Source organism: Pseudorasbora parva, chromosome 13 (assembly GCF_024679245.1).
Source record: "Pseudorasbora parva isolate DD20220531a chromosome 13, ASM2467924v1, whole genome shotgun sequence".
Lineage (NCBI taxonomy): Eukaryota > Metazoa > Chordata > Actinopteri > Cypriniformes > Gobionidae > Pseudorasbora > Pseudorasbora parva.
Genome location: NC_090184.1, coordinates 34,091,312 through 34,106,598, shown reverse-complemented (window position 1 = coordinate 34,106,598; position 15,287 = coordinate 34,091,312). Strand labels below are relative to the sequence as shown.

The 15,287-nt window shown below is 36.5% G+C and overlaps 1 protein-coding gene across 7 annotated transcripts in view; it reads left to right on the top strand.

The window, feature by feature from the left end:
* The window catches only part of LOC137038998 (3',5'-cyclic-AMP phosphodiesterase 4D-like), a 181,629-nt gene that overhangs the window by 113,264 nt on the left and 53,078 nt on the right, over positions 1–15,287 (top strand). The window contains exon 1 of one of the 7 annotated variants that reach the window (XM_067414096.1): positions 4,829–5,221. The exons of the other annotated variants lie outside the window; for them this stretch is intronic. Within the exon in view, the coding sequence (XP_067270197.1) occupies positions 5,082–5,221 (140 nt within the window). The 5' untranslated portion in view covers positions 4,829–5,081. Of the gene's footprint in view, positions 1–4,828; positions 5,222–15,287 lie in introns of those variants that run through there. 7 annotated transcript variants of the gene reach the window in all.

Sequence of the window (15,287 nt, the reverse complement as noted above, 5' to 3'; positions counted from 1 at the left end):
GGCGTAGCTTTTGGTGAGCGCTCTGAAAGGAGGCTGGGATCTCATGCTTTCAATGCTAGCTTGCTATTCATATAGCCTCTCTGAAATAGTCTACAATACCTTTGATTGTAAGCTGTTTGATTAACTTTAAAAAAAAAAACCAGTTCACAATAGTTATTAGCTCAAAGATCAGACTACACTGGTTGCACTGCATGTTGTTAGAGTCACGAAAAGGCTTCGGTTTATAGGAGTAATTTGTAATCAAACTACATTGCTTACACTATCTATTTTGCTCTGTAGATTCAGCAGCTGTGTTTCGGCAATGATAAATAAGTCGTTGAGGTATATGTTTTAATATGTGGATTTATGTTTTAGAGCACATGGTGTACTGGCATTTGTATTTCTCTTAGGAGCTTTACTAAAACCATGAAGTATTTTTATAGGCCCCTATGAACCTTTAAAACGGGCGATGATGCTTTTAGGGGCCTCTGTACTGCCGTGCTTCCGTGTATGAAGTGCTTTTGTTTTAAGACTTCAGGTGCTGCTATGTGACTCTGTCCTTGTGGCCCTGTTTGTGAAAATTAAATGTGTAAAGCAACATTGAAAGAAGATGAAAGATCCCCCTGTTGAGAGATAACATAAACACCAGACAGCTAGATAAGGGCCGCTGGCGCAATGCAGAAAGTCTATTTTAGGAGCTGGGAGAACGACTAGTGTGAGCAGCCCCAGTAGGACCCTCATTCAGTTCCCCTCTCACTCTTCAGTGATCACACCCAATGCAAATACCAGCATGCATTTCATTTAGCTCACGCTGTCAGTAAGTGCGTCGAATTAACAAGTGAATGAAGTGGAAATGGCGGAGATTGATAATGGTCACAGATTGTAAAAAAAAAGGAAAGAAGCTATTGCATAATGCCCTATAACCAGGTTGCAGTTCAGTGGTGCATCTATAAATTTATGCTCTGTGGATTTTTAACACTAAAAGCTTTTATCCCAATGGATGTTATGCAATGAAGAGTATAAAATGTGACTCCTGGCATACCTGCTGTAAATGCATTTTAGGGGAAGAACAGTGAGATGATTTTAAGCAGTTTTATAAATCAGCACTTGACAGATATATTATGGGATTGAGCAGTGGTGGGTTGTGACCGGATAATGGGTGTAGGCCTATTATGATAGGTTTGAGAACCGCAGGAGGGGGAGAAACAATTAAACTAGCCAGACATCATGCATAATTAGATACAACAATAAATAAGCTTTTGAAGATGTAAAACATTGTTTGTCCTGGCTGCGTTTTGATGTGAATTATGCAGAGAGCACACCACCAGCAATAAACACGTCATTGATATATATTATGCATATGCAATATACTATGCAGTGTACGTATGTTCAGGAGCTTAATGCATGAGTGTTTGTCTCGTATGTTAGGCTTTTAAATCACATTTTGGCTATTGAATTCATTTTATTGTTACTGTTCAGAAGATGCTTATTGTGGCTATGTGAAGTTTGTGATAATATTAATCCTTTTTTAGATTTTAAGCACTTTCATGTTTTTGTTCATTAAACAATAGTTGGCCACTTGATGTTAATGTCCAATGTTAAATCATTTGAGAATCATTGTGTTAAAACAAGTGTGCAGGTTTTGGTGCTTAAGTTTTTCAATGACTTTATATAACAAGTGTGCTATTTTGTGAATGACCAAATAACTCAAACAGTTACACCTGCCAAAGATAAGTGAAACTTTCTTTCACAAAGAAAGAAACAAATCTTGGATTTATTCTTTATGCTAATATTCTCCCAGGAGACTTTTAAAAATAATGTTCTATGCTTGTTTTCTGCCTGTTTGTGCTGACGTTGACTTAGTTTTTTTTTTTTTTCAAAGTTGCTGCATAAGAACCAGTGAATTCTCACTTATAATTCTCACAATAGCCAATCTTGGTTTATGTAAGATGGTCTACAGTATCAAAAAGTATTAATGTATAATTGTAATTGGATATGATAATAAAATATTAAACCATGTGGCATGAAAAACAGGTTGTAAATACATTATAATAAATACACTAGTGTTCAATTTCTTACAGGGGTGATGAATTGAGAAAACTTTTCTTTGAGCTTTTGATATATAAAAGGTAACAATACCCTGTAGCTGAAAACATTCTTGTTAGTCAAATAAAAGCTCCTGATCACTCTGTCGGGGTTTATTCTGCGATAACAACCGGCTGGGTGTACATTATCCCTTTACGTATTGTACAGTGCCTGTTTGTGGAAGAACACAGTTGCTGCATAAGCTTCCTTCGGATTCCAATATTAGGAATGCGTGGTTGAACTTTATTTTTAATGAAGATCCAACTCACGTGGGTAAGACATTTCACGTTTGTTTGATTCCTTTCTCTGCGGATTCTTTAGTAAACAAGACAGGTCAAGACTGGATTTGCAGAAAACATGAAATTAAAAAATATATCTATATTGGATCCAACAGGAATGGTGCAACACACTTATGTGAGTAAAACATCTTTTTTAAAATATGTGATAGTATTGCATTGTTACAGATAATATGATATCTACTGATTATGTGTACGTGTCTAACTAAAAATAATTAACGATAACTTACCATGCTGTCACTGGCTGGAGTATTCTTTGCTTTTGAGGGTTGTTGATGGTTCATTGTCCTGCAATTCGGGATCTGGCTCTGGGTTGAACATGTATAAGTGAATCATTCCGGTTTCCACACTGGAAGTTTTCAAAACAATTCCCCCATGTGTAGTGACGGGGAAGTCTAAACTCATTATAATATGCAAAACTGTAAATCAATCATAGCAGTGGGCATTTACTTCCAAGTTTACGGCTACGGCTACGGCTCGCCCATAAAAGCGTTTCAGGAACTAGGCTCAAAACCAGGGTGGAAAATCGCCTATTACTTATTCATATTAAACATATGATGTTTTTTAATGTAAAAGCCATGCAGACGTTGTAAGTTGAACTCAGACAACAGTATAAAAATAAAAATGCTATATATATCACATTTATGTCACATTTAGTTATTTTAAACACAATGTGTAATTGGTTTCAAACCCTAGAAAAGACAGCTGTGACAAATGTGGGATGCAATTATTTCCTTGGAACCAACCTACAGTTCCCTTACTGAAATCCTCAACAAGCCAAAATAAAATGGGGCTTGCATGCTATCACCAGATTTCCAAACAGAATTGGAGCCATAGACTGCACCCACATCACCATAAAAGCACCATCAACCAACAAATTGAATGATATAAATAGAAAAGTGTTCATTCTGTTAACATGCAAATCATTTGTGATGCAAATTTGTTGTTGCTAAACATGATTGCGTGACTCATTTTGCGTTTGTGAAGTGTCTCTTTTTTGCCATAATGTGTTGAGGGAAAAAAAAACAATCACGTGATTTTTAAAGGGATGTGTTGTCAACATATATGGTTCATTGGAGGCGTTTCCAAATGCTAATGACCTTTAACGAGCATGGTACTCACGCACATGTCATGTGGGATTTATCAACAACGATTGCTTACTCATGTGGGTAAGAACTGTGTACACACGTTTGATAAATACCGATTTTCTTGTACTTAGACACATTTTAAATTTCATACAACAAAATATAGAACCTTGTCTATGCACTGTTGATAAATGTGGGCCCTGGACCGTCATAAGTTATTCCTTCAACAAAGAAATGAAACATACATTACATTAGAGTTTAGTGCTCCATAATGTTCACATCACTTTGTTTTGGGTAAGAATGAGTTCACGGTTGAGTTCATCAAACATCAGGTCATGCATAGACTATCTTGTCTCTTTGGATTTACATCTAGATTAATTCACATTGGCCCGAAAAAAGTACGGAGGATCCCTTTGCTCTATGCCCATGTGTGTCTGTGGTGGTATATGAAGAAAAGAGAAATCGCAAATCAGCTCACGAGTGTCTTCTTGTCACTGTAGCCGTGTTGTCTTTCCCTCTCAGTTTGAGGCGTCATTTGTTGCGTTAAAAAGCTAAATTGTACAGCTTGCACTGACAGAATCGATTTGCTTCAGCTGCTGGAACGAAGAGGTCAGCAGGGGTTCTCATTATGGGGTCGAACAGGATGACCACATGCCGACAGGGAAAGAGAGCTACGCAGGAACAGTAGTCTCACTCAGTCCTGCAATGTGTTTTCCTCCCACACAAACACATACACGCTCATACACCAGGGATGTTTTGTCCAAGGGAGACTTTGCCTATGCAACAAAAATCAGATAAGAAAATGGTTTATAGTGCAGAAATCAAACAGCAACATTATGAAATACATGATGAGATATATTTCAGCCAACAGATTTTTTTTCACCCCAAAAATCAGTTACTCACACCTCGTGTCATTCCAAAACATGTGACGTTCTTTCTTATATGGAACACAAAAGAAAATATTTTAAATGTCATTGGTGTCTTAGATTGTCTGTACTGTTTAGTAAGCAAAATAATTATTGAATGCTAACTTGAAAAAGAATCAAAAGATCATGAAAAGAATGGCCTTATTGCCCACCCCTACCCCGTGGTATGCCGATCTCTGGCATAAAACACTCAACCCAAGAAAACAACAATAGACTTCAACAACTTTAATGTTCAGGAAAAAGGTGGATAAAGCTGAATTGATTGAAACACTGAAGGATTTAGGGCAGTGTGTATACATGCTGAACTCTACTGCCCTGCCCTCTGTGAAGCGAGAGGAAATATATCACTGGCAACAGGAAAAAACAAAGACTTGATATCGTCATGTGGATAGGAAGGAGGAATGTGGCCAAGCATTTTCCAGATAAACACAATGAGCGTCAGATGGGACTGGAACAGCTCGGCACACTTCGTCAGAGGCTGTTGTATTTGGATATTATGGAAGCCTCTGTTCATTTCAGGGGAATATCATGTCTTCCTTTAAACGCTTAATAAATAGATTGTTTTCTTTGTCTTTGTTAAACATTATTTATATTTTTTATCAGCATTAAAGTGTGGGCCAAATAGTAGATGGAAGTATCCAAAAGCAAACATGGCATCTTGGAAGTAAGGAGACAGTATGGACTCAGTTGTCACATAGTATTTTCTCTCAATGAGAAGGATTCGTGGAGTGCTTGTTGAGAAACTCTTGAAAGTCTGTCATTCAATGAAGTCCGGCCGCAATCACAGGGTTCGAGAGGAGAGAATGATACGCTTGAGCAGCCTTCCTTTCCGGAGGCACTCATGGATATGGTGAGAGCTTCCTTTAGCATATAATGTATGAATTTGTGTGTTTGTGTTTCTGGTGTAGCTGACTGACCGATGGGGGAACGGCGTCCACAAACTAACTTTTCCCATGCTAATTGTTTGTTGCGTCATATGGGATTGAGAGCACATGTCAGTTTGTTTGCGTGTGCATGCCTGTTATTTGAACTGTTGCTTTGTCGCAGGTTGCCGGGCTCTCCTCCATCAGCTTGGCATTCAGGGTAAATTTACTGTTTAAATTGTGGACTCATTTCCTGCAGCTTCATCCAGCATTAAACGCTTGAGCAGGTTCACAGATGAGGGTGAATATCAAAAGCAGATTAGCAAGGGAGGTGGTTATAATTTCATCAGAATGGTGGTTGTTTTTGAGCCTATCAGAGCAGAACCTCTCTAGCAGCCAAATATGATTGTAGTAATACTTTATTTGTATTTCATAGTCTCAAGGGTGAGACACGCTATTCATATTTATTTACTGTCCATAATTATTTTTCAATTATTTATATATATATATATATATATATATATATATATATATATATATATATATATATATATATATATATATATATATATAATTTACATTCAAGAGTTTTGTCATTAAGATTTGTTTATGATATTAAAAGGATCTTATGCTCACCAAGGCTGCATTTATTCAATGACAAGTTCAGTCATTTTGTGAAATATTACAATTTAAAATAACTGTTTTTATTTTAATATAATTTAAAATGTAATGTATTTCTGTGATAGTAAAGCATCATTACTTCAGTCTTTAGTGTCACGTGAGCCTTCAAAAATATTTCTAATATGCTGATTAAATGCTCAAGAAACATTTAGTAAAAAAGGAAAAATTGTGCACACATCCAGTAACACTTTTGCAGGTGCCTAGATTCAATAGAGCATAAATCAAAGTAAACAAAAATCTGCACACTGCTGTTGCTTGTTGTGCTCCCTAATATTTTTGTGGAAACCGTGCATTTTTTTCAGGATTTTTTGATGAGTAGAAAGTTCAAATGTATTTGAAATAAACTTCTTTTGTAACATATACATTTATTTACTATGAGTTTTGATCAGTTGATTATGTGTGAATAAAAGTAATTTCTATAATATTTTAATGATATTTGTAAAAATGTGTCAACGTATTAACAAAGATTTTATGAAAAACAATGTAAGGAGAAGGGAGATATATATAGTTTTTGATGAATTATGTTCTTTAATAAAATTATTCACTATTCATGAATACAGTAATTTGTTTTATTACATAAAAAGTAATTAAATAGACAGCACTAGGCTATTTATTGTGGACTGAATTAAATAGATTTCATGTTTTTGATTTCTTGTGCCAAAAATCAATAACAAAACAAACATTTAGAAAATGGAATTGGCTTCCGCATTCTTTTCTCTCATAACAAATATGACGGCTTTACAGCAACCCTCTCATCTTTCAAACACAGGGACAATTTTTTCTTGAATCACTGTAGGCCCATCACGTAATCCCTGACCGTGGACTTGCCAAGGCACTGATTTCCTCTGGAAATACAGGCGCTTGTGTAGCACTTCTCATCCCTTTAGCTCTGCGGAGAGGCTTGGCTGATAGATGCTTTATTGAATCTGCCGCTGGGCTCCTTGACAACAGTGAGGAACGAGTGGGTGTCTCGCTATTAGTTCACAATAAGAACACAGTGTCAGCACAGTCAGCGGGCGGCAATCAGCTCCATCCATATTTCCAGCCTTGTTGATGCGGGAAGAATAGCGCCTGAAGCGACTAGCATCGTTAGCGGCCCACCAATGCTAACCCGATTCATTGTTGCCGTCATATTTCCTGTACGTTTCAAAACATCTCTCATGTCAGTGTGTGGGCTGCTGCATTTCATACATGGATAGTCAGGCTTACACAATCTGTTTGTGCGGTTAACGTTAGCTTAACGGATGCGACGAGAACTTCATATTTGCTAAGGATGTGCACTGTAGCTTCCTTTAAGGTACAAGGGGTTGTGTGACTAACCCAAATAACAGCATTGTTACTTTACAAGCAACTTTCACCCTTACTTAACAGCATTTTTTCAATCTTATTCAGTTGTCTAGGATGATTACATTGTTTGTGCAATAGTTGTTTACTAGGCGTAAAAAGTTGTTTGCATTAAGTCAGACAGCAAAACAGCATCATTGGAGGATAATTGTTGTAATAATGCTTCCGTGTTGTCGGCTCAATGGTGAGCTCCCAAAATGCACTTCAGTGTTTCTTTTAAGTGGCATATCACAGAGCAATAGAGGTAATCAAGAGAACAGCTTGCTCAGGAACAAATAAGCTACAACCCTAATTTATTTTCTGCGCCCCTTGTACCAAATGACTTCTCAGAGAGTGGTGTTGAAAGTGGCCTTAAAATAATGAACAGGGACACTTCCAGTGTTCTCTTAGTTTGCTGAGGAATAGAGTTCACTCAGACCTCCCATTCCCCCCCAGCAAATATTGTTGCCATCCGTCTTTGAAAGCGCTGGCACCTGAATGTATGACGCACAATAGTGCTCCGCTGTAAGAGCCAAGTCCGTCTTCTTACAACTGCAGGGGTGGGGCTGGTGGCTCACATGTGTGAATCCCATATTTTGACACCTTACGTGGTGAGAAATATCAGGGGTGGGCGATATGACCAAAACCTTGTATCACGATATGAGTAACTTTATTTTGTTATTATTGATATACAGTGAGTACGGAAAGTATTCAGACCCCCTTACATTTTTCACTTTTTGTTATATTGAAGCCATTTGCTAAAATCCTTTAAGTTCATTTTTTTCTCATTAATGTACACAACACCCCATATTGACAGAAAAACACAAAATTGTCGACATTTTTGCAGATTTATTAAAAAAGAAAAACTGAAATATCACATTGTCCTACGTATTCAGACCCTTTGCTGTGATACTCATATATTAAACTCTAAAAAGGTGCTGTCCATTTCTTCTGATCATCCTTGAGATGGTTCTACATCTTCATTTGAGTCCAGCTGTGTTTAATTATACTGACTGGACTAGATTAGGAAAGCCACACACCTGTCTATATAAGACCTTACAGCTTACAGTGCATGTCAGAGCAAATGAGAATCATGAGGTCAAAGGAACAGCCTGAAGAACTCAGAGACAGAATTGTGGCAAGGTAAAGATCTTGCCACGGTCACAAAAACATTCTGCTGTACTTAAGGTTCCTCAGACTGCAGTGGCCTCCATAATCCTTAAATGGAAGACGTTTGGGACGACTAGAACCCTTCCTAGAGCTGGCCATCCAGCCAAACTGAGCTATCGGAGAAGAAGAGCCTTGGTGAGAGAAGTTAAGAAGAACCCAAAGATAACTGTGGCTGAGCTCAAGAGATGCAGTCGGGAGATGGTAGAAAATTGCAGAAATCCAACCATCACTGCAGCCCTTCATCAGTCAGGGCTTTATGTCAGAGTGGCCCGACGGAAGCCTCTCCTCAGTGCGAGACACATGAAAGCATGCATGGTGTTTGCGTTTTACCAAGATAGAAATTTCATTCTAAGTGGTATACCCTTAAAAATAAAGGTGCCAGGAAGAACCGAAAATAGGGTTTCACAGTGATGCCATAGAGGAACAATTTTTGGTTCCCCAAATAACCATTTTTAAGAAAGGTTCTTTAAAGAACAATTTTTTCTAACCATTTAATAGTCTAAAGAACCTTTTTGCACTACAAAGAACCTTTTGTGCAATGGAAAGGCTTTTTGGATATTAAAGGTTCTTCATGGAACCATACATCCCACCAAAGAACCATTTAAGAACCTTTACTTTTAAGAGTGTATGTTTGGAGAAAACCAGGCACTGCTCATCACCTGTCTAATACAATCCCAACAGTGAAGCATGGTGGTGGCAACATCATGCTGTGGGGGTGTTTTTCAGCTGCAGGGACAGGACAACTGGTTAAAATCGAGGGAAAGATAAATGTGGCCAAGTACAGTCCTCAACTAAAACCTTCTCCAGAGTGCTTAAGACCTCAGACTGGGCTGAAGGTTCACCTTCCAACAAGACAATGACCCTAAGCACAGAGCTAAAATAACGAAGGAGTGTCTTCACAATAACATCTCTAGAGAGACCTGAAAATGGCTGTCCACCATCATTTACTATCCAACCTGACAGAACTGGAGAGGATCTGCAATGAGGAATGGCATAGGATCCCCAAATCCAGGTGTGAAAAACTTTTTGCATCTTTTCCAAAAAGACTCATGACTGTGATCGATCAAAAGGGTGCTTCTCCTAAATAGTGAGCACAGGGTCTGAATACTTAGGACCATGTGATATTTCATTTTTTAATGAAATATCACATGGGCACAAACTAATTACAAGCAATAGGACAAAAAAAGACACAAATGACAGAAAATCTGATCTATCTAAACTATCTGAAAAACTTCAGGCACAATATGGGCCTATATAAATAGGCTACATAAATTAAAGTAATCTGATGTACAGAAAACACTGCACATGCTTCACTGTATATATTAAATATACATTTATTCAGTAACACTTTACAATAAGGTTCATTAGTTAACATTATCTTTGTTAATGTTCATTTCAACATGTACTAATGCGCTATTTAAATATTGCTAACATTAGTTAATGCATTGTGAACTAACATGAACAAACCATGAACAGCGTTATTTTTTATGAACTAACATTAACAAAGATTAACTAATGCATTATATTAACTAATGCAACCTTACTGTAAAGTGTTACCATTTATTCTTAAAGTTACAAAAGCGACTCAGTCAAGAGCAATGAGATTGTTGTTTAACAGCCCGTTTAGGCTGCTGTCACTTTAAAGGAGACATAATGAAAATCCAAGTCTTTTTCCATGTGTATGTACTTATATACCATTTATCAGGCAGAAACATATTTTTATGAATGTATGTGTATGTATGGGTGTCTGTATGCTTAGTAAATATCAGCCAGATTATATACAGTTTTCAAGTTTCATATACGTATGTCTAATCCCAGTAGAGTAGTCATGGCTTTTATTCAGCAGCTTTTAACAGGAAATATCAGTTTGCCCTTGACCTGTTCAACTTGCATTGTGTTCTATTTTCCTCACAACAACCTCCCTCAGACCATTTTATCTGTGAGGAGAGAAAGGTCAGTACTGCAGTGTGATTATTGTGGAAATGCTCATGGCATAAGAACGCATAAAAAGCATAGATGTGACCTGAACAAAAAGTGAAGAATGAAGCATTTAAACAGAGAGCACCATAGAGGGAAGGAGCAGTTGTAAGCCTTTGTTTTGAGATTTGCATTCAATGCCACACTTCTGTGGATGTGTTTCTTCTCTGGTCCTTCCTCACTGATGCTGCCTTTTAGCCTCCAGGTCCACACAACTCTGTCATATCATCAGAATCACAAAAACCTCATCCTGTGAGATTTACAACACCTGGAGAGGTTAAGAGACAATGTTGCCTGTATATACTGGTTTTGTTAGCTTTATTAGATTACAAACAGCAACACATTATGAAGGATTTCCAATGGAAAATTATAGATTACAGTGCAAGTTAATCCAGTTCATTAGATCACACAGATCCTGGCATCACCAGTTGAAATAAAACATTCAGTATTTTCATTATTAAAAACAGCTTTGGCAAAAGACTGCATGAGGAAATATATGTGCAACGCTCACATTGAAATGTTTGATTTAGTACAATCCACACTACATATTTAATTCTCACCTAGTGTTGCCAGACCTTGTGTCACACGTAGCTATGAGACAAAGATAGCATGTTATCTAATGACTTGTTTGTGCTTTCACATACTTAAACCATAACAGCCAATAATCAGTTTAGATTATCTGACCAAAACCAAACAAAAAAGTGAAAGTCATAGTTTGATTATATTTACAGATTCCTAAAGAAAACATTTTGGAAGTTATCCCTTGCTTTAGATGCATTATGCCATTGTTAACTTTTCAGTCAACCCATTTTGTTTTGCGTCACTCTTGCTTTAAAACAAACTCATGCTGGACTTATCAAATTACACCATCCCTTTCCTGTTTTAAAAAAAACATGCTGCTCTGGACAATGCACTGAACTGCTGGCAAGATAACAGATAAAATATAGTATTTGTATTAGAGCTATAAAATTGATCGAATCTAGTCTGTTTACATAAAATATGTATGTGTGTATATATATATATATATATATATATATATATATATATATTTCTCTGTGTGTGCATGTCTGTGACACACACACACACACTCATTACTAAAAAACACACAGATAGAGAAATGTACATATTATACAACAGAGGCGACAGTAGTGAAGTATTTTTGCGTAAAGAAAAAATGTTTTACTTATTTTATAAGTACATTTATATAAGTATATAAGTTATAATTGATATAAGTATATACTTTATCAGTGTTTTTGTTTGGAAAAAATTACTTCACTTCATTCCAAAGAATAATATAATGTCATACTTTATGCTGCACTACATTACATAACATTTTTTTAAAAAATGGAATGTTGTTGGGAAGTAAAAGTTTTCCCAAGAAGAACACTGATAAAGTAAATATACTTGAAAAATAAAATTGCTAGGAAAGTAAAAATATTTTACTTCTGTCCGCCTCTGATATACAGTACTGGTAGAAAGTTTGGAAACATTACTAAAGAAGTCTCTTATGATCATCAAGCCTGCATTTATTTGATCCAAAATACAAAATGTGTTTTTATATTGTGAAATATTATTTCAATTTTAAAATGATGGTTTTCTGTTTTAATATGCTTTAAAATATGTCACATGCGAATAATCACAAATAATCCCTTTTACAATATGTTATACTGTATATAGTAAAGGATAACAAGGGATGTCAATGGGTTTATTACATCCAAAACAAATGAAGTGGCTGTATTAGTGGATGTCTGGTTATTTGACAAAACAATCATACTCAGTTCAAAACTTTGTAATCAGTGATTTTCCTTGTAGCTGGTGGCATGAGGGGGAGGGACATTCTAGAGCATGATTGGAGGAAAATCTGTGTATAGCAGGATGAGTCGTCAACATTTTTGTTTTGTTTTGTTTTGTTTTGTTTTCCAGCAAGAAGAATGTCTAAACTGCTAAAACTCAATGTTTTAAAACTGAATGGACAATGACAATTTGAGTTTTATAATGAATTTTTAATATATGGATCTGCAATCCTCTTCTTTCAGCTGTCTTCTCAGTCTTGAGCATGTGCTGATGACGTTGTTATACTTTCGTACTATCACTGATGTGACATCATTCAGCTGTGTCAGTCTAATCTAATCCTATTACCTCAGCCACATGCCACTCGTATCTTGACATGAAAACACCGGCTTCAAAACAAACTGTCTATATGCTCTAGCTTTGAATTGCTTATTTGCGGCTGTGATTTCATGCTTTCTGACACTGTATAGCCTGCTGTTGTACTGTCACTATTTAAGTTATCTGTTTTGTATCCTATCTTCAAATAGATACAGAAATGTGGGCTATGTTTGGCTGTGCTGGTTGAATAATTGAACCTATGCGCAACATCTATTAGTGATGGGGAATATGAGCAAAATCTTAGTACGGTAACTTTATTTCATGATAACAATATATATATATATATATATATATATATATATATATATATATATATATATATATATATATATATATATATATATATATATATATATATATATATATGTCACAATAGTTTTTGTGATATCAACATTTTTCATACTGTTGCAATTTTATAATTGTTATTCAACCACCATTTTAATAAAAGTTTAGGAGCCATGACCACAGGAATCACCGCGATTGGTCATCTTTCCTCTAGGACAGCCCAAAAGTGTACAGTGTGTACCGGGCATAAGTAAAAAAAAATCTCTCAAGCCTACTTAAGACAAGTAAACAGTCAGTGATCAAATAAGAACAAAGAAACTAATTAAGCAAGCAATAGGACAAAACTACAATGAAACAAATACACAAATGTAATATACCTACCTGCACTAAATATGAAATATAAATTGTATAGAGTAATCAATTGTATTGAAAAAACCTGCATCTTCATTATGTCAATTAAATAGGCCTATACATTTATTATTTTTTAAAGTTATATAAGTGATTCAATCAAGAGATAAAACTTTCTCTCTTTTGTTGTTTTATTAACATTGACACAGCCAGCATCATATTTATCAGGCTGCTGCCACTTTAAGACAAAGAAAATTAACCCATGATTTACTCACCCTCAAGCCATTCTAGGTTTATATGACATTCTTCTTTCAGACAAACACAATCAGAGTTATATATAAAAAATGTCCTGGCTCTTCGAAACGTTATAATGGCTGTGAATGTTGCTTCATTTTTGAAGTCCATAAAAGTGCATCTGTCTGTCATAAAAGTAATCCACACAGCTCCGGGGATAATTCACTTTAAAAAAAAATAAAACAAGTTTTAAATATGTATATTTTTCTTACACAAATGCAAGAAAATCAATTCACTACAGAAGGCATTTATTAAACCCCCAGGAGCTGGGTGGATTTGCACGGACAGATGCACTTTTATGGACTTCAAAAACGAAGCAACATTCACAGCCATTATAAAGCTTTGAAGAGCCAGGACATTTTTTTATGTAACTCTGATTGTGTTTGTCTGAAAGAAGAATGGCATATAAACCTAGGATGACTTGAGGGCGAGTAACTCATGGGCTATTTTTCCTTATTGGCTGAACTAACCTTTTAAAGGGTTACTTCAGCGATTAGCATATGGCTTTGTATCAGTAGAAACCCTGGAGTATAATCAAATGATTGAGCCAGACTGAACACGCGTTGTGAATGTATGCCACGAATGTGGTCGCGATTTACCTCAGCTCTCATCACAAGAGCTCATTAGCTCATTTATGACGTCAAATGTAATCTGACTCCTAATCTGAGTTAGTGCTGTGAGACTCACGCGGCAACTCGATCGTTATATTGAACAGACACATTCAGTATTTAATTGTAGTGTCTGTTCTCTAACTCAGTCACTGTAATCCAAGTTGTGGCTTTGGGAATGGCCTCACAAGGCAGCGACGCATGCTGGGAATTGTAGTCTTTCATCCCTATGAGACAAAAATACATTTTCGGTCTTTTCTCAGTCTAGAAGGCACCAAATTCAAAAATAATTTCACATTTCTACATTAATGACCCAGTTTAAATACAGATTCATCTTTCTAGCGCTGAAGTACCCCTTTAAGACATAAACAACTCTGCGAAAAGAACTCAGTACTCGAGCTCACATGTTTTTCAGACAGCGATCAGAAACTGTTTCTCAGAGAGCCCACACTGGCTGCATATTTAGTAAAATGGGTTCTCTTTCGCTGTTTATTGGCCTTCAGTGGATTAAAATCACTTAGTTTAAAAACAGATTGCTTAAAAATGCATGCAACCGGTATGCTTCCGTCACTGTGCAGCACAGCAGCATCACGTGTGCATAACCGCAATAGAGACGTTAGTCCAAAATCTCTACCGATTACCAAATTTCTACCGGTTAATCGTGTGTACCCAACCCGATCACACATAAATGCGTATAAGTAGTACGAGTGTGCAATGTCGTGGAATTTATACGCCAAAACTCATTTTGGTGTGCATATGATACGCTGTTTTTCGCGTGCATATGATACGCACTTTATGGCGAATATATGACACGCTCTCTTGGGTAGGTTTAGGGTAGTGGGGTGGGGGGTTCGTATGTATAATACGCCATAAAGTGCGTATCATATGCACGCAAAAAACAGCGTATCATATGCACGCCAAAATGAGTTTTGGCGTATACATTCCACGACATTGCACACTCGTACTATTTATACAAATTTTTCGTTGGATCCGGCTGGTGTACCGGTATATCGCCCACTATAGTATTGTGAGTACAAATAGTGCTGGCTGTTGCTCTCTCATCTCTCTTTGTTTGTGTCTCTCTGTACGTCATTGTTTCTGTCCTTTCAGAGATGGTATTTCCTTGTTCTCCTGAAGTCCAGTAACCCTGGTAACGTTGAATAGAGTTTGACCATTTTGTCACTCTCTGTCAAGTCTT